This window comes from Anticarsia gemmatalis, chromosome 4 (assembly GCF_050436995.1).
Source record: "Anticarsia gemmatalis isolate Benzon Research Colony breed Stoneville strain chromosome 4, ilAntGemm2 primary, whole genome shotgun sequence".
Taxonomy (NCBI): domain Eukaryota; kingdom Metazoa; phylum Arthropoda; class Insecta; order Lepidoptera; family Erebidae; genus Anticarsia; species Anticarsia gemmatalis.
Genome location: NC_134748.1, coordinates 3,412,815 through 3,436,399, shown reverse-complemented (window position 1 = coordinate 3,436,399; position 23,585 = coordinate 3,412,815). Strand labels below are relative to the sequence as shown.

The following is a 23,585-nucleotide window of genomic DNA, read 5'->3' as shown; positions in this document are numbered from 1 at the left end:
AATGAATCGTTTAACTACGTCACAAAATATTCACATAGGCTCTCAGTGCTCTGTAGCAGAGCTGAATATTTTAAAAGATTTGCAAAGCAAGCTTGTCCCCGGTGCATGTTTGCGAGTGCACTCAAACTACCTAACTAGGAACTGTTTGACCTCGGAGAGAATCAGAGTATTTGCTGGGAGCTGCGTGACTAGAGGATCGTGTTTGCTTTCAGTACTTAGCGCTGATGCCTCTCGATCCAATGCTTGTTGGAGGCAAGCGTCGGAGATAATTTCTACACGAGTCTTTTGAATGCCAGTTTTGTAAATCGAATGGATTTAGTAGAGGTGTAAACTTTTCAAAGTGCTGAGTGTAATGATGTTAAAGTTCACTGGTTTTTACAGATTTGTCCGTCTTATAAAATATAAGACGCATTTTTTTTATATTTTACATGGTCATTGTGAATGATAATTTGGTTGTACGATGTACAGTTATAAATTCAAATAATGTTTTGTTTAACATACGGATTTTTAGCAGAATTAAATTAAAACAATGAAACTTTATAAATTCAAGTAAGTTAGATAAAATATATAAGCTAGAAAAAAACAACAAAAAGAAATTTTCATAAGTGTCTTTTTATTGCCTAACATAATTCTATTACAAAAGAATTATAATTAAAACCCTTGACTCAGAATTCCTCAACTGAAGTAATAAAATAGGCATATAATAAGAAAACTTATAAAGCCTCTAACTCCGGCATTATTAATGTCTTATTCACACAGCCCGAATTAATATTCTAACAAACAAAGTTATATTAAAAACGTCATTTAATTATTCAAATGAATACGCATAAAGCAAAATTTCGCTGAAATAAATACAACTTGAAAAGCACTTGTGCACAGCAAAAGTAGACTTTAAGCCATGCTTTGGGAATCGATTGTAGTGTTCCTACTACACCCCATACCTGGGGTGTAGTTTTTAATCTGTTTAAATAGGTAAAAGTTATTTTTAGTAACATTTACGTCGAATTTAAATATATGTACTAAGAATGGAATCAATTGTTACTGAGCAGTTCAAATGATCCGATTCTTAGTCGATGGATGGTATAATTCATCGATACTATTATTTTTACAATGAAAACGTAACAGAATGACAGTCACTGCTGCCGCCTGCTACGTCAACAAGTGAAGCGATAGGTTCATCAGGTAAAAAGATTTCTCGAGAAAGTATACAAAATATCATCAGATGTTCTAAAAAAAAGAGCCACAGGCGAATATTTCTTACGAGTAATGAAAGGTGACATTCCGAAAATATCTTCTCTTCAATAAATTCGTATTTTGGTCACTATCTATCAACTAAACTAAATAACATCTAAACTATTGACACACTTGATATTTGAACGATAAATAGTTTGGAGACTCGTTCCCAACTATGTTTTGACAGTGCATTAATAACGTGTCTAGTTTGGTATGGCAGCCATTTTGTTGTTCGTAAAGTTGCATAGTTATTTCCGGATAATCTGAAGTTTGTTACGTGGAACTGGAAGAAGGGAATGTGCAGTGCATACTTGTTTATGGTTTGTACTGCAGTGACATATTTTAATGGACTTCTATTTGAAGTTGATCATTGATGGCTTTCTCGTTCGTTTTTTTTTTGTATTAATGTATCATGTATTTAAAAATAACTAAGCGTATTAACACACTTTGTTATATTCCACTGGTAGTTTTCAACAAAAGATGTTGTAAATCTGGCTTCAAATTAAAGATAAATAATAATATATAGTAGTCATACCCCAAGACCCACAATGCATTCTACAAAACCAAATCACCTTTGTCACATTAATTTATTGTTATTTTATTAGTAAAAACACACAAAAATACTTCACATTTTATACCTATATAAACTCAATATTTATCAAAAGCAGAACATTTCAATTGTAAAATCGAACTTATAACAAATAAACACGCTATCACACGAAGATCTTTCAACGGCGAGCCGTATACGTTCCCTATATCTTATCGTGACATATTTCTTGTTCTTCCGTTCCTTTATGTAGTTGAGACAAAAAGATTTATCTCTGGCACCCACTGCTCTAATAGGGGTCAAGACTGCATGCTTCAGACGGTTAATAAAACAATTGGTTTAGAACTTACAACTGTTGAAAGAGTATCTAGGTCTTATCTTCATCTTGAAACGAAACGGATCGTGCAGATTAGTACAGTTGATGCACTTATAATAGAGTGCATTTTATAAGTTAGTTTATTGCTTTCTTGGTACTTTGTAATATACTGTTAGTATGTTACATGAAAACATCAGTTATTTTTTACTATTCCACCTAATTCATTAATAGTGTTAGCAATTAGTAAAAGCCATTTAAAAGAAAAGTCCTAAAAGATGTTTGAATTCAGAAATATATCTTATTCTGAAAAAACAACATCTCAGTATTCTTGCTTACTCAAATTATTATCAGTCGAATTTAAAACATTCAATAGAAATTTAAACACAAAAACAAAGTCATCAACGAAAGGCTATTATTTATTGAACAGGCAACAATCAAAGGGCCCGAGTCCTTCACTAACACATTGTATAAATTACCAAGTACCGTACAACTGATCCATTTGCGTCTCCTTGCGTATTCATCAGTCTCGGAACAAAATGCTCCTTGAGGCTCGATACCTAACTCATTTCAATAAAGAACCGAGAGCTTATGTACTTTACAATCTTTAAGTTACTGTACAGGTGAGACGCAGAAGTTTAGGTTCGAACAATATTTATGTTTTATTACTACGTAAAGGCTAAAAAAATATGTACTAGAATATTTGTAAATTATTTAAAATTTAACTTTTGAAGTAAAAAGTAGAGTTCCTTTCCCAAACCTAAAAAACGTTTAGATTGTAACAAAAAAGACAAAACGATAGATAAATAGATATTTCATCTTACTAACAAAATAAGTCTCTTCGCTAAATTTTATTTGCTAGATATTACGAGTATATTTATTTTAAAAATCACCAAAATACCCTCCTTGTCTTTTAATCTTAAATAAAAATACCTTTCTTTTTTAGAACATTACACAAGAAAAGTCGCGAAACCGTCCAATTTCCTTCCTCGCTAGTTTATTAAAAGACTCATCTCATTATTGTTTGTAACTTAGTCCTAGTAATCCAAGTTACACAAGCTTTTGTCCTTTGTGAACATACATAACTCATAAACAACGTATATTTTCCCCTAAAAGTAATTATTTATTAGCTATAAAGTATTATAATTAAAATCTTGTCAATACAAGATGTCTGTAGTAATTAATATTCTTGATAAAGATAATTACTAGAGTATTTACGTCTCTAAATAAATATTTCTTTTCAAAAGAATTTAAATAATAAAATTCTACACCAGACCTACTCTTGGGTCCTTCAAATTGCCATTCGACTTAGAGAAATGTGTAAAACTTAGCATTAAAGATCACAAGAGCCATTTTTTACTACATTATCGAACTAGGTATCGCTTTGCTATCACGAATTATCATAAATAAAAATATTTATCAGCGCCCCTAGCGTATTTCCTGAGAAAAAATTATATCAAATACGTTTTCCAAATCATACGTATTACAGAAACAAAGTTATTATCTTTTTTTAAGTACTTAAATGTTTCAAGTATTATCTAGCGTTCTATCTTATATTGAGACTTCTGTTTATTCCCTGTCTATTAAACTAAGTTTGACGCAGTATTGAGAGTTTGAGACATAGAATTTTGTCTCTTTTATCAAGCAGCATTACCCCGGTAATTAAATGAACCGAGCTATAGACAGGAGGTTTTTGTCCCATTCATGAGAATCGTGACTTCGCTCAAAGTATTTTTGGCGGAAATTAATAGTGGTTGTTCGACTCCACGGTGCTTCTGTTATGAATGAATGGCCAAGTGAAATGAACCATCAGTGTTGATGGCTTTTTGTGTAGTCTTTATTTTAATTTTAGAGTCATTTAGGGGTTTGGTTTTGATTATTTAAGTATATTGATTTTGCCATGATACTTAAGTTTAATTTCGTTATATGAAATGTATAACTGGATACTAATTTATAAATGATATAACTGGTACCATCTACTCAACAACTGTTTAGAATAAACTTTTTCTGTGTGAAACGAATTGTGTGTTCCTCAAAGGACTATTATCCTGTCTAGTTCCCAGAGATAAGCGTTTTCTCGACTTTACATCTGGACTTACGAGACCGAACATAACAACCGACACACATACCCATTCCTAATCCTTTAACAAAACAAGAAAACCATACATCACTGGACAACAAATAAAAAAATACATAAAACTAAGCACAAAAGATTTTTCATTCACACAAAAGGCGAGAAAATAAAATACAAAACTCTATACAATATGTATGATACTTGTATCGTGTGTAATAGCCTTAACTTGTGGGCGTTTTGCTAAGCTTATTGTGTTATCTGACTGTGTAGCACTGGCTTTATTACCCGGACAAACAACAATCTCGACGGCCGAAGGAAATGCTGTAACAATAGGCTTAACGCTGTTTTGTAATTGAAAAGAAAGGTGCTTGAAACATTGTTAATATGTTTTCTTTTAAAATATAGAACGAAAAACTTAGATATATTATGTTATTCTTCAAAAAAAGTCTGGGCTTAATTAGTACAGCCTTAAATGCAAAACTAAATGACGATCAACATTACGTAGACTTGTATATTTGAAAACAAATTCACGTTTCATTGTTGGTAAAAATGGTGTAATAAGTCTTTTCATCTGACCCAGGGCATTAAACCTCTAAACCATAGTCCTGTACTCACATTTTTATCCTCTTGTGCTACTAACTGTTTAAAGGGGTTACAGGAGTAACCCCTTTAAACAGTTAGTAGGTAAATTTGCAAAATATATGTCTGCAAATACTTTCTTTAAAAAAGTATGTGAAAGTAGATTTTTTTTATAATTCAGAGGCACAAATTAAAGGCGCAACAAGTAATACTGTAATCAGCCCACTTTAAAACGTAGCTCTCTTAATATGTACTCTATCATAACAGTCTATTCATCTGCGTAGAGCTTTAGGCAGCTACGACGTTGTCATGTGATAGAGCGACACACAATCAAAACGTGTGCTTTCAGCGTTTCAACTGTTGCTCAATGCAACTACTGATCTGCGCGGTCATGGCAAGGGCATCATACCGTGTATAGTAGTACAACTACATACACACTGATTTATATGTTATTTATAGAGTTTATTTTTCCAACATAGTATGTGGTATAAACTAGTAAAAAAGGACGAAAATTATGTGTTTGTTTCGTAAAAAAGGTTTAAGTTATCTTTAACTACCTGACCCGCGCAACTTCCCTTGCGTCACATAAGAAAGAATGGGTCATAATTTTCCCCGTTTTTGTAACATTTTTTACCGGTTCTCTGCTCCTATTGGTCGTAGCGTGATGATATATAGCCTATAACCTTCCTCGATAAATGGACTATCTAACACTGAAATTTTTTTTCAAATCGGACCAGTAGTACCTGAGATTAGCGCGTTCAAACAAATAAACTCTTCAGCTTTATAATATTATTAAGTAATATTAAGTAATATTAAGTAATTAAGTAATATTAAGTAATTAAGTATATTAAGTATAGATTATAGATTTAACAATTTAACAGTGCATAAAGCTCATGTACTACATAACCTCCTTTTAAAAACACTTTAAACGCAACTGAATATGTATAGATTTTTCAGTATTTGAAGGTAAAAACGATCAATTATAATATAATGTACGTGCCAGTTTTTTCTTCGATACCTAAATTACACATCTACTGCAGAACAGTTGCTCGTCTTTTATTCTTATTATAAAGAAAGCATTTGTTAAATTCTTACTGTACCACAACAGTAGAGCTTTGCTTTACTGAACAAATATTATTTCCAAGTACGTACGTACTACGTAATGAGGACACAAATATCTTGCACGCGACAACTTGTTTGTGTATCTAAATCTGGATGTCATTCAACTAATTCGTACTATTGTTGTATTGTAGTTTATAGTCTGACTAGTGAAATAGCGAAATCAATATAAACAGAGGAACAATCCTACCACTGCAGCATCAGTTTAAGAAAAACTACTTATCGTCAAAAATGGGAAAATCGTTCAACGCCCCTAGTGTAATTTACAAAAAATATATTTTTTAAATCCAACGTTCGTCTAAATGAGAGTAAAAATCACAGTACTAAATGACTATGTGGCATATCACCTATATGGCATTAAACTTACTTATTCGATTTAAACTATCGTGGTACAAAATTTTGTCCAAATCGGTTCAGTGGTTTAGGTATGAAGATGAAACAGATAAAGTTAATTTCGCATTTAAAATATTTAGAGATTACAGTTTCTAGACAAAACTAAATTAAACACAGTTAATTCCTAGTCCAACATTTAACCAAGACGTTACAAATTACATCAAAGTTCAACTATTTTGTTATTAAGTTTATGTGGGTTTTCATGTACCATTGTACAGCTACATTGTTCTCAAAGCAATGTTTGTTAATCGTTATTGTTTGACTTAACAAATTAAAAACAAATTGTTATTAGTTTGGAAACTTATTTGGAGGTTTTAATCGCCGTTTTATTTTTAATGTTAGCATTTAAAGTGTTACTTTATAAATTTTCAGTAAGTATAGATAATTTGTCCCGTTATCAGGCATTTTAATGGTAAAATATTCCGTTATTTAAATTCTTATATTAAATACTAAACATTTTTTTTAAAGTAACAAATAAATAATGGCGAGTACTATACACTTAGAACGACTTGAGAGAACAGTAGATACATAATATCAAGCCTATTATACTGTAAGGTGTAGGCAGAGATGTATGAAATAGACCTTTCCTTTAACAATTTTATAATATTAGTATAGATAATAGGAAGCGGGCCTATTGCCAAAGAGAACAATAAGATAATGTTTTACAATATGGAGCATATAAGTCATAATTTATAAAAGAAATACGATCAAAACCAGAAAATATATTCTCGACACAGAGATATGTACGAGACTCTTATCCAAAAATCATCCAAATCAGAAACCCACTGCAACCGTACTTCAATATTCAAGAAGCAAACCAATGGAACCTTCCAATCTGCAGGGTTTTACAGCCGTGACGTGTCCGGTGTGTATTGGATCTATTCTGTTTTGTCACGTCACTCGGATCACACCTCTACGGTCACTTCAGTTATTTGTCACGAATGTATCAAGCCTTTATTTAACCGTTTGCTTACAAATTGATCTGATACTCGGTGAGAGGTCTATTTGCGTGAGATAGCCTAGACTTAGTAATTTAGTTTGAGAAAGCTAGAACTGAGCAGTAGATACTGAGGTTTGAATAGAGGTATATGCTTTTGGATCAAAGTTACGATCTTGAACAACACTTTTTATGTTTACTGTGCTTCTTTTCAGTTCAGTGGCCTTGGTACATAACAAAATGAAGCGTAATTATTCAAAAAATTAAATTCATTAATGATTAAAGTGATGTCGGTAGTCCTATTTAAAATATTTCATTTTGATCGTTTTCTCCTAAGAAAGTCTGTACAGCACTTAAAGAAATAAGCTTAAATGTAGAAAGCCTGTCTAGCTAAAAATAATAACTGATTCAAATAATAAGTTGATGTAAAATAGCATTCTAGATATTACAAGAAATTAACTCAAAAAAATTCGATGTCGCAAAAGGAATCGTTAATGAAATAAAACATTAATATGTAGCTGTATTTAACTTATAATAAACTTCGTAAGCTGATCACTCTTAATTAATTTCTCAAAGTTTGAGACGACTTCGTATCTTTATTATAATTTTATTAAGATTATAAGAAACATTACGGAATAAAGAAGTACATTTTTTCTTTCCTTTCGCATAACTTTTATCTAAAGTTGGATAAAAGGTTCTAAACTCGACTGTCCATATATTAAAACTTTAATTTTTTAGCCCGAAACAAGGAGTCTGTGATATTAAATTTCCTGTTTTCACCATTTTTATAGTCAAGAAAAGGTTTCCGGGTAACATTTAGCAGTTAGGTTAAATAGGTACTATGAAAAGGTAAGAAATATATTTTAGAATTTAAAAAACAAACCAAACTTCTAAGAAGGCTGTTTATGAGTTGTTGCCTGACTTTTTCTATGTAATACGACTGTAGCTCGATTCTCTAGTTCTTTCGACAACTGTCTAACTGTCGAGAAATTATACACTAGAATCAGTTTAGCGCCTCTACCGGGCTCCGTAAGAACTATTTTGGCAGTACAGTTTAAATTGCACTACTGATCATTGCATCAAATAGATATATGGGAATGTGACAAATAAGTGTATATGGAAAAATAACTAATTAACTACAAGTACTCGACAGCTTAGAAAGACAGTGTTGAAGTATCAATCTGTATTACAGCGAATCACTCAAGCGGTCTTTTCATATGTAGCTTTATTTCAACAGTCAGTTAAATACCCCACAAGTAACTTTATCAAATAGATAATGATTAACATGAGTGTTTAAATCACAACCGCTGTAGTGTTATCTGGAACAAACTGTTCGACGTAAGCAACTGAGGTCACTCTATGTTGAAGGGAAAACCGGCTATTAGTACTGTATCGAAAATATAACAAACAATAACACGCAATGACGTAAACAGGTGATGTCTATAATAATAATTTACACAATTATTCCAAATTTAACTAATACAGAGCACTACAAAGAACACTTTTTTTAAGAGTTTTTAGGGCTATTTGGAAATCACATAAGAAGCCGAGGACGTATAAAATCTAGTTTGGAAGACAGTCGAGTTTGTGCTCTTTCAATAAATTATTGAAACAATATTTATATTACAACAAGATTCTTATTTATAAATGTAGAAATATATTATTTTGTTTATGTTATAAAACTGCCAAAGACAGTTAGTCAGTAAAAGTCAAAAAATGATATCAATCATAAATCATCAACGTTGTCCCAGTTATTCAATTCACCCCGTTTTCACACAAAATTGGTTGGAACGTGTAAAAATTCAAACCTTAGAACAGCCGGTTTGATGGAAATCAAAAAACCAATTTGGTAATCAATTGGAGTGAGGGAAGCCGGTTGAATTTGTACGAGTGTTTAATTTTACAACAGTTCGTCAGATTCGACCGCAATGCCAACACGGAATTGAATGAGAAAATACGTTTTAACGAGTCAGGTATAATAAAAACCCATTTACTTCAATCCCCGGTTGTAAAATAAACTTTATCTGCGAGCAAATAAACTAATAGTTTTGGTGAATGTTGATACTTCGAAATTGGTGAATGAGAGGAGTTGTATATTGCTAAAATCACAAAACTAGTCAATTAACAGAAAAACATTATAATGTATTTTAAATAAAGAAATCTGGCGATAGAAAATTAAGTCCTGAATAACACACAGAGTTCTTAAATAGTAAATAATAAATTGCATGAAATATTTTCTGGCCTACCTCTTGTATATTATAATTATCTAAACCACTATGATTGTTTTCTTAAACCTTATTCAATTCGCGCTATTAAAACTGGTGTACCTATATGTTAGCGTTACATTATCACTAACAAAGCCTATGATAGAAGTCATTATTCACAGGCAAGTTATATTTTATCTTTCATAGTTTAACAAGCAAAAGTAAACACATTGCTAAATGAAAATCCGCTCCCGAAAATAATTTCTAAAAATACCGTTCAGACGACGAAAGCACTTAAAAAATGTTAAAGATTTTAATAAAGAATTGGAACCGGAGGATCATTATCAATTTGTAAACACTTGAATATAATAAATCTTAGATACTATAACATTAAGACACGCGGAAAAACACGAAGTAATAAAGGCAGATTATATTGGACTCTCTTTGATCCAAAAGTAGAGATTAAAGAAGTGGAGTAAACACGTCCTTTTGTCGCAAAGATGGACGAATTCCGAAATATTAATAATTAGGACTTACCATGATACTTTTGCCATAGAGAGTGTCGTAGGACTCTGCTTTGGAGGCGACGTTTCGCAGCTTGCATGGTTTCTTTAGCGGCGGCGGTGGTTGCGCGTGCTTATGGGAAGGTGATGGCTGCTGGTTTCCTCCTCCTCCTGTCCCGCCCACTCCTACATGATTCGCATTAGCCTTATTCTCCTTCTCTTTCACCAGCTTGCTGTTATGCGTCAGATTGTTCTTCGTAAAGTTGCCAAGTTGCTCAAACATGCTGGTCAGGTGTTGGGACATCATTTTGATGGCAGTCTTTCGTTCTACTCGATATTATTTAGCCGTAGCCGTACATTCGATAGTGCATTTCTATCACAGATTTCCATTCACATATTTTGTTTCTGGAAATTGGTTTGAATGATAATTCATCTTAATATTCGGTACTTATTTTGGTGATGTAAAAGTGTGGGGTATTGAAAAACTTTTCAATTAACGTTTGTTTAGTTATTTTAGAGCTTAATTTAAAACACCTTTATGTTTGAGTACGGGGTTGTTTTAGTGATTTTATTAAGATAAGAAATTGAAAAGTATTTATTTACATTTTAGCCATATTACGTTCTTCTAAATACATTAATAGTCACGCAACGTGTAGCAAATAACAGTTTGTTTTAAGTTAATTTGAACTGACATTGACTTTAGTAAAATCTACCTAATTCTAATTATGATTCTCATCAACCAGAGCTTTACTAATCCTCTCAATTTTGTACAAACCTAAAGACAATTAGTTCAAGAAAATAAAAGTTTAACAAAAGCCTCGTCTAGACATCCCAGACATTCCTGCTACAACCGTCTAAGAACTTAATTACGCACGGATACAACTGCGCGTGACAATCCTATTGTATCAATAATTACATCCCACCGTACATTTAATACATTTTACTGAAAACTTTCCTAAATAAGCCGCCGTACTTGGCGACGTGTTCGAACCGGGTCGACGTGTTAAACAATGACGTCACGCCGTGCCGCCACACAGATACTGTCACAAAGATCCGGAGCGAGTTCCCCGAGGCAACTTAGCACGCTATACCCTGTATCTGCTTTACTTTATTATTTATTGTTTCGCGCCTAACATTCTTCACAGTTTTACTTTCTTGGAATTGGTACGTCTGTCTTTGAAGTAAAACTTTCTATTTACATACTTTTGCGTATTCAAGCGAAATAATACTCTATAATAGACATAGTCTCGTTCGATTCAATGAAGTAGAATATTCAGAGAACAAACAATCGCTGTGCCATTCATCGAAACGAATCCAGTGCGTGGACTTCAAACATAAAATTCACTAAAGTGTGAAGCTATAATATACAAACCGTACTAAATTAAACAAAGTTTCAAGAAACGTGGGAGCATCGTAAACTGATGTAACAGAGTGTTACGATATTTTAATGTTAAACTTTGTTAGCCGGCTTGCAGAACTTGTGAATCAACAAGTCAGCGAGGCCCGTCGGCTTCCATCGCACAAACTCTTGCACTTAACACTTAGTACACTTAGTAGCATTCTGCAACGTTATTTAGTTACTATTCCATTTCAACAGCGAATCTTTGTTCTCAAAGCTTCTAGCTACTTCGCAAAATTAAATGTTTGCCTGCAAATTGAATTCCAGTTTGAAGTCTGCCTTCTAATAACGGAACTATTACATTTGTTACGTGACCGTACCAAATTGAAAAAACAAAATTTCAAAATCATCATCGGACAAAACGAACGCATTTCCGCAATCCTTACAAAAGGAAATTGTGAAAAAAATATTTGAAGCAATATTTTCGAAATGAAGTGTTTCGGACAAAACAAAGAGCCCTTCATAATAGGAGGACGGAAAGTTGTGTCAAAGAGGGCAGCCCGCGCTGGTAAAGTTGCCCTTATCTCGTCAAACTTTCATCAAATCACACTTATCTACTTTCTGTATTGATTGGAATTTAGTGTTTGCGTTATTGTGTGGTTATACAAAGCGGTCATTATTTTGAGAGGAATTCCTCGGCCCTTTGCTTATGAAAAACATCTTTTCGGTTGACCCGAGACCCAAATGTTCACGTCGGCGGTCACAAAAAGACAAATAAATTAATAAAGGACGAGCAGCCTCCGTTAATATGAGTGTAGACGATTTTCCGATACCGTGGAATTTTAGCGTTCTTTAAAAATGTTATTAAGCAAATATATTTTACCAATTTATTTTAAAACGCTGTTCTCTGTCTACGAAACAAATTAATTTTCAATTAGGTAATCTAAAAAGTTGAAATCAAATGGACGTCACTTAGCTTAATCTACTAAATACGTTCACATTTCATTCACGTAGAAAATAACAACATAAATTTAAACATTCATATTGAATCGGTACACTAAAATGGAACAAAATAAATGGCCTTTACAAACTACATACTCTACGAGATATCAAGCACGGAATTTGTAAATAAAAAGAAAGAAAAGTATCATTTAGATTTTATGCGTGATTTTGCGGTAAAACTTCACCCGTGGTCATAATAACCAAAATACTAGAATGAATATTTAATATGTAGTTGCGTTATAAAATGCAAGACGCATGAATATCTTATTACGTAGATACGTGTTTTGCTTACACAAAAATCGCAGTAAAAGTTCACCTTAGTGCGGACGACCTCGTTGGTTTATCATATCAGCCTGCAAAGAACTGACAATGTTATGAAACAACTATCTTCATGATTTAAGTATAGAGACGGTTGAAATATAAACAGACTTAGTTTATACCCAAAATACTGTTCAAAATATGTGCTTTTAGTTTTACGAAGGCATCTATTATTTCCAGTATTTTAAGAATAGATCTTACTCTATGAGAATAGGATGTTTTCCCAAGAGTTTGAAAATTTCATTTTTGTATAAATAGTTACAAGAACATTAACTTAATTTTCACTAAAATAACGAAGAACACGAAATATTTATAACTAAAGCAGAAACAATTTGACCTTATAAGAGAAATACATCCGATGTTTTTATATGCCACATTATTAATTAACATATAATGTTAACAACAATCGCGGTTAATATTCTCAACGAATAACTACACATACGATATCTTCACGTAATATTATTCCGTAACTAGTTCTAACCAAACCAATAACTACAAAACTTCTAAATAACCTGCCAAAGATGATTTATGGACATAATTACGTATTTTCTCACTGTCATAAATAAAGGCATAATTTGTTCCATGTTTCGTGTGACGTCAAAAACGAGCACGTCATCAAAATAAACAAATAGCGTGTATTTTTGAAACACGTGTGTCGGTGCGGCGTTAACCCGGATCTCATGGAGAGGATAATAAACGACCGCAGGATCATTGGGATTGAAACGTGTTACAGACATATACGTGCTCCTTTAGGGAAAAGAAAGGTCGTGAATGTGAAATCTCCATTTGAAGATAGTACCGCGGTAGGTCTGGGAATTATATTTTGTTTTTGTACCGCTACATTAAGAAAAGTACTTTATTTTTAGAATATATTCTTCCATTTTTCGCTCGATTATCACTGGCATTGGACACAACAGACTGAATAATACATTATTGTACATACAACAAGCTTATTGTTTGAGCTTACACGTCAAGCTAAATAATGCTGTGTTATTCTGGTAACCTTATCGATGACTTTATAGTAAGAGCAATAGTTAAAGGTTCATGTAACCAATAGTTTAATGCTACAAATAACGTTAGTCAGAAAAAAAATTGACACCAACCCCGGACGAAGATAAAAACTTTATAACCAAACGTATGTACCATAAAATATAATCTTTTTCAAAGGTAAGCTAGTCTACAGGGCACTGTTCCCATAAAACTCAAGTATGTCTCTGAATTTAATCCGTCAACCACTGCAACATTTTTTGTAAAAATGTAGAAAGAACAAAGCCTTAACATTTGACTGAAGATACAAAATTTTAATAAGTAGGTATATCGATGTTTTTAATAAAAATATTCTTAAGAAAATTTTTGTACTGGAAATTTTCTAAGCTAACGATAATCTGTTTTCGGCGTCTCCTGCAATATAGGTCTCACGACGGCACACCGCCGCCCTGCGGCCATCGCGCGAACTAATCAAGCGTGCATCGCGCTTACGAAGTTTGCTACGTTGAATATTAAATACAAGCTGTAAGTTCCCTCCCTTGACAATGATGCTCAAATGTTGCATGCCATGTTTCCTTTAGAACAGCTAGAATATTAATTTTCCTACTTGAGCATAGTGTGCTTGTTTCTTTAGTAATAGCAATGTTTTAGTAACAAAATTTGGAAGTTGCAGCTTGATGACTTAGCTTTAGAAGGCCCAAATGCCTTTTGGTAGTATTTCTTTTGAAAGTTATATTTTATATATTATTATTAAAAGTACAGAATCGTTAAAAAACAGGATAATTAATGACAGCCAATAGTATTTGTAAAGTAACTTATTTATTTAAAAACAGTAAGCTTTTACCGATTTGACTGCGAGCGTAAAGCTAATGCTCTAAAGTTTAATACAGTCTTTACACGTACAGCAACTATTGAACCAAGTATAAAAAAGCAAGTAAACTTGCCATTTGATGACAACGTAATAAATATCCCAAATTTTAATGAGAAGGCACCTCAAATTGATGTTTCTAAATAAGGCCCATCGTTAATTGGGCAGGGCGCGGGCGCGTTAAACCGCAAAGATGACAAAATTCGTCGCGTTCGAACCAGATTGATCCCTTACGTCTAAATATAGATGATACGTGCTGACCCCAGTATATCGATCGGTTACTTGTTTGTTATATTTAAAACTGCACGGTTATGGAAACATAATCGAGAATAATGCTTGAGTTTCTTAGAAGGTGCTTGTGATCAGCTAAAGCAGGAATCAGAAAACAAATTTTCGTTATGGAGATCGTTCAAAATATAATTCCGATTTAGTTCCGTTCTCTTTTCAATCTCAAAATATAAAGCAATGCATGTTCCGTGCGAGCTTACTTTAGTAATTTTAACAAAGATTTGTACCGAAAATATTTTTATACTCCTTCTGTCTTAATTTCTAACTGGAATTGATATATGTGTTCACAAATAATCTACACAACTCATCACTTATTGATAAGTATATTTTATCTACTAAACACCTGTATAAATTATATTCCAGTTATTTATTAAGATTCCAATAATAAACTTAATTATTATATAATAACTACTAATTAAAACCCAGTTATTAATATCTACACTTTACACCTACATTTCTTATAAAAGGCAAATATATTTTTCTATAATTATTCTCTTTTCTTGTTCTCATATAAATAAATTATCACGTATTGGAAATCTATTCTAAAAATAATATTCTTAATCACATATTCTACTTTAAGAACTAATTACGTTTTTAAAGTTCAATATATTTTTTCCTAGAATGAGTTCCTTTACTTCTACTGCCAGTGAGTTCTGGAGAGATGCCAACATATATCAGGCTATATTCACGTTCGCTAAGTGATCTAGAAATCACATCAACTTGATTAAATATTGATTTAAGTAGATGTACGTGTGGTTTAAAGCTTTCAATGTCGACTTGAGTGACAGCGCCGCTTAGAGCATTGTTGGTAATCATCATTATCTAGATATTGTAGGTCTAATCAAAGTTAAATAGTCAATTTAATTGGTATTATTTCTTAATTCCATAAAAAGTAAAATTGTTCAGACTGTCGATAACCGGTTAACCACCGTCAATTTTTGTATGAAAACCTGAAGGATCTACGTAAGTGAAATCGTCTCTCTAAAAGTTATCAAAACCATAAGGTGTTTGGATATAGGCTACGTTACTTCGACACTGATACGTGAAATAAGACTATCTTAAAAAAAAACAACTGTTCCTTGTTGTCAAAAATCTCCACTCTTTTAATGAACAGCTAGGTACAAAGACATTGATGACCGTTTAAGATTAGATTTTAACAAAGACGTAAGTTAATAAATGATAAGTTTCTTAAAAAAATAACAAGTAACATACGCGACGAAACTATCGCATTTCTTACCGCCGCCGCCGGAAACTTTTGGAAATGAGGAAACGATTTTGCGTAGCACCGTATAATTTTAGCCTAACGTGCAGCGATTTTCTACTACCATAGGATCTACCGAGGACTGCATGTACAATTTTTTAAGAACATTACAAAAGTTAATTGCTTGAAACTCTATATAAATGACTGTAGAATAAATCGCGATACAAAACAATAATAGTCTAAATACAGCAACATTAATTTATTATCAGCTGACTAAACCATTTCTAATAACCAATTTATATTGAAAACGCTTACAATTCATTTTTCGTCATAGTAACGTGACCATACGTGCCGTATTTAGGCTATTTTCCCGCTGTACACAGCATGAACAAAATATTGCCAGCTTAAAACTATACCCTGCTTTTAGGTAAATAGATTTACTTGAAATGTTAAATTTATAATTTTAAATCACTGCTATCTTACTGCTAGGTTTTCCTAGGGAAGAGAGGCCTTGAGTCCACGATATCATCAAAGTGATGGTGAATTTTATCAAGTTACCTACGGTCTTGCCCCGCGGTTAGCAATGTTTCGAAAAATCCCGCTTTTAATGAGATTAATATCGGTTACCTTACTTATACGCCGCATTAAAACGATTCGGGTTGAAATTTTGCAATTATAATGGAATCGCACATTGTAATGAGATAATAAAAAGGTGTACGATATGAAAAGATATATAGGATTATCGTATTTGTGGGTTAATTGATGTGTTATTAATGAGAATCCGTTCAATTCAATCGCTTTACGGTTTTGTTCGACACAAAGCTGGTGTTCGTACATTTCGTTTTATTAATTTTCGGCACATTTTTACCTGATTGCTGAAAACAAATTTCCTTAGTTGATTGAATGCCTTCTTCTTACTTCTAGACTTGAAATTAAAAACGTTTTATTTAATTATTTGGCTGATTTTCAACATGTTGCGTGAATTAGGCTAGAAACTTGAACACGCTTTTTAATTTGGCCAGCAGTAAGACAAAATAGACTAGAAATATTTAAATAATGATTTCACTCTACTATCGGAACATTTTGCGTTAGACTAAAATGTGCCTTAACATAAATTGTGTTTTATTTCAAATATGAAGTATTCGCATATAAGTTCGAAGTGTAGAGTCCTTACAATGTGTGTTACAAAGTTTTATTTGGCAGACTCCTTACGTCTTGAAGAACTGTTTCAAGTTCAAACAATTCTTTAATATTTGACAATCATGTTTATTTTTGTTATAAATATGGTTTTTATATTAGTTTAATATGAATAGACTGGTAATCCTAAAAACAATATCTTAAGTAAAATAGAAATTGCGTTTACCGTTTCAGAACTTTTGTACGCTGTAGAAATAAGCTATTTTGCTTAGTTTTAATGTTCTAATCTCTCTTAACGCTTTGCCTAAAAATATTAAAAAATAAATAGTGGTCAAAGAAAATCAATTTAACTGCTCCCAAAAATAAGGATTTTATTCTATTTTGTCATTTCAAAAAGACAGAGGATTCTTTTATTATTATTTTTTCACAGTCACGCATCATAATTGCAACATAATAAATTACATTATTAGTTCTTCAACAATTTTTCATAATAAATTATCCATAATTATATTCTTACCGGTGTTAAGTTTTCCGTATTAAATTCCGATAATATATTTCTTTAAACGTTATTGTAATTATAGCCTATGTATATGGATCTATGACGTCACATTATAGTCGCTCATTTTCACCGTACGGAACCGTTTACGCGACATTATTAGGGTCCCGTCGGCATTCGTTGCAGAATCATTTGAAGGGTTAACTTACTAAGCTGTTTTAAGGGTTAACGAGTTTTGAATCACTGCTGTGTGTTGTTTTGTATAAAGCGTTATAATTATTATTATATCTACTGTGTTTTGTAGTCAATGAATTTGAAAAGTTGGAATAGAAGTTAATAATTATGTGAAAAAGTTTATACAGCCTTTAGGAAAATCTCGGCGTTTTATTTAGTTTCTTTTAGTTCAGTTGATAGTGTAATACATATTATTTAAGGTATGAAAAATGTTGTATTTTAGTGAGTTAATAATAAAGATAAGCATAAAAAATGTATTATAGTACTTACTTACGATTGTGTTGATTAATTTGTAAAATATTTAAACTTTTTTGTTGATTTAATTATGATTAGTTCTGATTATGTTGACCGTATGTTATAATGTGTTTATTTTCAGGCTTTTTCAATACTTACATAATGAAATAATTCTTACTAAACTATTGTAAAAACTAATCAAAAGTTAATCAATACCCATTAAATAAATTACCTACACTTCGCAAGACGAATTTTCATTCAACAACCAACTTTTCGTACTTCGCGAAACTTTTTCGAACTTTAAAAGTTGTCTAAGTTATATAAGGAAAGTGTTTATATAGTCTATAGTCCGTGGAAAGTACTTTTATATAGTTTCACTACGATATTATGTGGTGATGTGCTGGAGTGCATACGAGAGCGTCCGCATAGCACAGAGGTACCGCGGCAACTGCTTGCTGCGACGGTAGCCGTTGTCGTCGACGTCCAAGCACGTCTTCAGCGATCCAACTACGCATGCGCGCAACTAACTCCGCCCACAACAAACTTTTTCGCCCGAAAGTACCCGATCTTTTCATCTTAACTTTTCTTTACATTTTTCCCCTTTGATATTAAAAAGTTATAATTAATTGCTTCTGTGTTAAATTGTGTGTAGATCGGTTACACGATATTTTGTTTACGATCGATTATGAGCGAATATGAGATTAAATTACTTGTAATATAAGTTTTATTGTGATTACTCGTAATAAAATGTGGGTAATGATGCTAATATGAATTTATTGAAATGATGTGTGGACATAAGATAAGTATTAGTCAATTATGATATATATTAAGTGTATTCGTTCTAGAAGATCTTTACTAGGAAAATATTTTTTGCTAGTGCGCGCAAGTTTAATTAGAAAAGGGTATTGTGACATTTTAGTTTTAACTAACTACGCCCGCTGTTCAGACAAATTTACAAACATACAGCTCATAATATTACAGAAAATTCGGCACACTGATAATATAATTAAAAACCAGAATTAACACAAAATATTTAACTTCGAAAAATAGTCTTGGATAGAATCTAGTGTCACAAAAAAAAACAACAGCACTTAAGTCATAACCATAATAAAAAGGATACCCAATCAACACTATATAAGTGTGTGTATGAATCGACAAGTTATCAGAACAATAGATAATTATATACAAGAGATATCACGATGACAGCGCGTATAACGTGAGTCTATAACATCACGGCTAATGGCTATTAGTGCTTTATTTTAGTAAGTCTTGTATGGGTTTCCCAATGACTGCATCCCAAAGAAATCAAGGTTGTATTATGTATTTTTTTTGTTTAAATTTCGGTGGAATATCCCGTTAGGCAATGACTGTAATTAAAAGGCACATTTCGTGTAACAACAACTTGCCATGTGCCCTTATAGAAACTGTAAACGTAGGTTTAGTTAGTAGGGTTATTGAGGTGCAGGTTATTGATCATTAATAGAGCTATTAAACCAGTGGCTTGTATATGAGTATCGTGAAACGTGGGTTCGATTACCACTTGTGAAAAAAAATTGTGCTTAATTACGTCTACTTATTGTTGTTAGGTAATGTAGTTTTTGGTACCGATATAAAATGTTGTTCTTTTAATCCCTTTTTTTAAACTAAGAAACGTATACATACATACTAATTTCTTGACAAAGTTACTTTAGAAACGAACTCTTTTCAGTTGCGACCTACCTACCGACCGACCTTTAACCATGATGTCCGTGATCGAAATGCCCTACAAAATAAAACCCAATAAGAGTATTATTGAATATGCAGTGGAATGAAAACTTGCCAGCGAATAGAATTGAAACACGGAACATTACTTAGTTTAAGCGTTTGAAACTGCAATATGTAGCCCATTGCCAACTCACTACCTACGATTTTTGGGTTTCGGTGAGAGCTAAATGTAGTGTGTATTTACAGGTTATATGTATACGTATATAGGATGTGCATGTGCAGTTTGAAGGTTTTATAAATTACTAACTTTATGTAAATAAATGCTTATGTTAGATTTGTTTATGGTCAAAAGCAAGTGAGCTTTATGGGTTGCCGTAATGTCTCAATGTAGCTTCAGCTACTGAAAAAGGTTACTGAGCATTTATATTTTACATTGATGCAGTTACTTATGCTTAAATTAAAAGTTGTTTTAATGTAAAATAGTTTACAAGATGGTTGTCTGTATTTTTTATTTCTTACGGTTTTATCAGGAATTTATTCTGAAACCAAATAATATTTTTAGTTCACTCAATTGAACTAAAACTTGACAATTAAGAAAAAACTGTTTTAAAAACTTAATGTTAATAACAGCATATTTAAATTATTTTATTTAAAAAACAACGCTGTTTCTATACCACGTATATTTCTATGTTTATTTCCCAAAACAAACCATCTCAAGGACAATACAGCTCCGTTAAGATACCGTCATTCATTGTAACTCGGCGCACTTACTGGCGTTTCTTAGCGAAAGTTATTGCACCCCACGGGTTAACTACCGACGGTTGTTACGTTATCCGACGGTTATACACCAATCTTACTGTTAACACACCAACAAGTATATTGAAAGCCTTCTTCAATGTTTTGTCAAATATTACACATAGATTGATATCTTAGATTATTAAGTCAAATTGGTCTATCATTTATTTGCAGGATTTGCTAAAAACACGAAGAGAAGAGAGAGCGAAGTAACTATAACATTACAGGTAATGTTTGTCTCTAGTAAGTTAACAGTGGATAGATAAAGCATTAAACATTTTGGCAGTTTTAAAATACAAGAATATAATTTTTATGACACCTTTAAAAATTAGATTTTTCCGTCGTCATACCTTAATGCGTCCATTTTTTAAGTTTTTGACAGCACATTAAATTGATTATTACCTTTTACAGCCCTGCTAGCTCTCTATCTATCTCCGTTTGTCTGTAGCTTTTGAGCAACTAAAACAATCTAGATTAAATATAAATAATGCTATTAATAACAAGTAGAACATCATTCGACGCAGTTTATAAACATAATAATATGATAAAGTATCTTTATGAATAAAATAATAATATATTTAATTTCAGAACAATTTGACCTGATCACCACAGGATACAACGTATAGAATAATCACTTGTCATCCTGTTTTGGGGACGATGTACTGATAAAAATGATTCTGCGTTAATTTAAGAATTTTATGTACTCTCCTCTTAATAATATATCAATTCAATTGTATAAACATACAACTGTTATTATTTAGCTTTTAAATTACCAATTTACTATGAGATATAACGCAGACTAGATAATTATGATACTTTATGAACTGTACAATTTAACATAATACGCAATGCTGAAGACAATCTGTCGGTATACATAAAGCTGTTATTATTTTGTTAGTAAATTACCAATTTACTATGAAGTATTAAAAAGACGAAGACAAGATAATCACGATACTTTATGGACTGTAAATTAATTTGAACATAGGACGCAGTACAAAAGACACTCGGTCGACTGATCTACCAATTCGTTGATCGGAACATTTGCCCAAGGAAACGAATCTAAAAACTATTTACTGCATACAACATCATTGCTTCAGTAGTTAATTTTCTTAAAATGACATGAGTACATTTCTCTTCCTTGTACGGTGAAAATAAATATAACAGTAGTACATTTTTAGAATACGGACATGTTTTGATCAAATGTACCGCACAAAATTAGTATTCATGCCGCATTTCATAGTCTTTGTTTATCATTTGAAAATCCGAGACTGACCTAGAACAGCTTATCATAAACTTTTGTGCTACTTTAAACCTAGTTAGAACTTACAAGTAAACATAATTTGACTAACAATGAATGAACGAAATGAATGAACTTTTTCGTCCCCAGTACTATTATTATCTAAGGAATAATATTGACTCTGTCCATAGTGTGTTAGTATATTGTCTCCTTTTTATTGCCACTAAAACTACTTGATCCCATTTTCTCGTGACTTCTGAGGTACAAATTCTCGTTTTTCTATACATTGAGATTGCCATTAACGCGAAGGAAAAGAAAAAAAAAAGTAAAAGTCAGCTTAAACTGCTTGTCTGTGAGTTCAATTAAAAAATCATATGAAGAGTTAAGTAAAATATTTAAATACAGTAAATTAAGATATCTCCAAAATTTTTCGTAGTTTCCTTTTACAGCCTATCATATTTTCCCACCTTATATTACACAAAAACAGCCTTAACTTTCGGGATTATTCCATACACATTAGCAGCACCACACGATTAAACCAACTGTCACACAACAAGATGGCGTCTTAAAAGTTATATTTGCTGGCGGCACCGAGCCATCAGATAACCACGGCAATGCCTGCGGAGCCTCCAGTACAAACTATTATCCATAATATTTAATGTTTATACTTTTGGCAGACCTCTCCATTCCATTAATGTTGAAAGCTAGACCAAGTGTGTGGATAAAAAAGACGGTTTTTTCTAGAATTTTCTTAAACTAAACTGCGATGAAATATACCCATTTGTATGTTGTATGGAGGGATTCTAGTGGATATCAATTTGATCTGTCGTTGTTCATTTGTCAAGTGAAGTGAATGAGTCGATAAGTTACATTTTGACTGATCTAGGAGCTTATTTAGTATTGTATTATAAGAATACTAAATCATGAAGTATTCTCAAAAAGATTTCAAGTTTGGTGCAATGAGAATATTTTTTGTATATTTTCAGAGCTTTCAGGTCTTGTGCAATGAGTGGTATAATATAGCGCAAATAAATGTCCATCAGCGTCACCAATAGACTGCCATAGACGAGTTTTGAAGTCAGTAGAAAGGTAACATGTGAACGTGAAAAATATATTTGTAATTTTTTATGAACTCAGATAATAAATTTGCCGGTGGAAAAATACACATCTACCCATAACAGCAAATAGTGCGCTTTTAAATCCATTTTCCATCGGCTTTAACATCATTTTTTCTACATTTTAAGACGTGTTACATCTAAATAAAAATATAGAAAGTTTTTAAAATCAGGCCACAATTTATCTTCAGTACAGTAGGTATGTATTCCATTTCGTATCTTACGAACAATGTTCACGGCGTCCCAAATTGACAGGGGTGTCAAATAAACGGGACAGACGACGATTGCCAACATGACAATAATAAAAGCTGGTTCCTGAACGAAACTGGGCCAATTATTTTTATACATTTGGCAAGTAACTTAAAGACAGTTTTAATTTTTAAAATGTTTTAAAACTAGTTTTTAATTGGTATGAATGAATTATTACATTCTACTGAAATACTGATGATATAGTCCAGAAACTTAGAAGAGAGTTTTGGAATGTACAATTTATTTATACGTAGAAATTCTATGTATTTCCAAAATGAGGTAGCCACAGTCAGCTGCATAAGCCTGTAGGTCATTGACTAGGTTCCATTTTTTTTATTTCTCCGCTAGCCGCTATACTTGCTTACAAGGCTCTGCTAAACTTTGTACTATAAATGATACTGACGGTAGTATAAAAACATATTTTTTCCTAATTTCTCCCGATCATTAATGACTGTGATACTGTTACACGACATTTTGTG

At 32.3% G+C, this 23,585-nt stretch overlaps 1 protein-coding gene across 1 annotated transcript in view; it reads right to left on the bottom strand.

Moving 5' to 3' along the window:
• The window catches only part of Nos (Nitric oxide synthase), a 114,892-nt gene extending 96,448 nt beyond the window's left edge, over nucleotides 1-18,444 (bottom strand). Inside the window, exons 1-2 of the mRNA XM_076113170.1 lie at nucleotides 18,243-18,444; nucleotides 9,937-10,307 (exon numbers count right to left, since the gene is read on the bottom strand). Coding sequence (XP_075969285.1) covers nucleotides 9,937-10,209 — 273 coding nt within the window. The 5' untranslated portion in view covers nucleotides 10,210-10,307; nucleotides 18,243-18,444. The remainder of the gene's footprint in view (nucleotides 1-9,936; nucleotides 10,308-18,242) is intronic.
• Nucleotides 18,445-23,585: the final 5,141 nt, after the last annotated feature.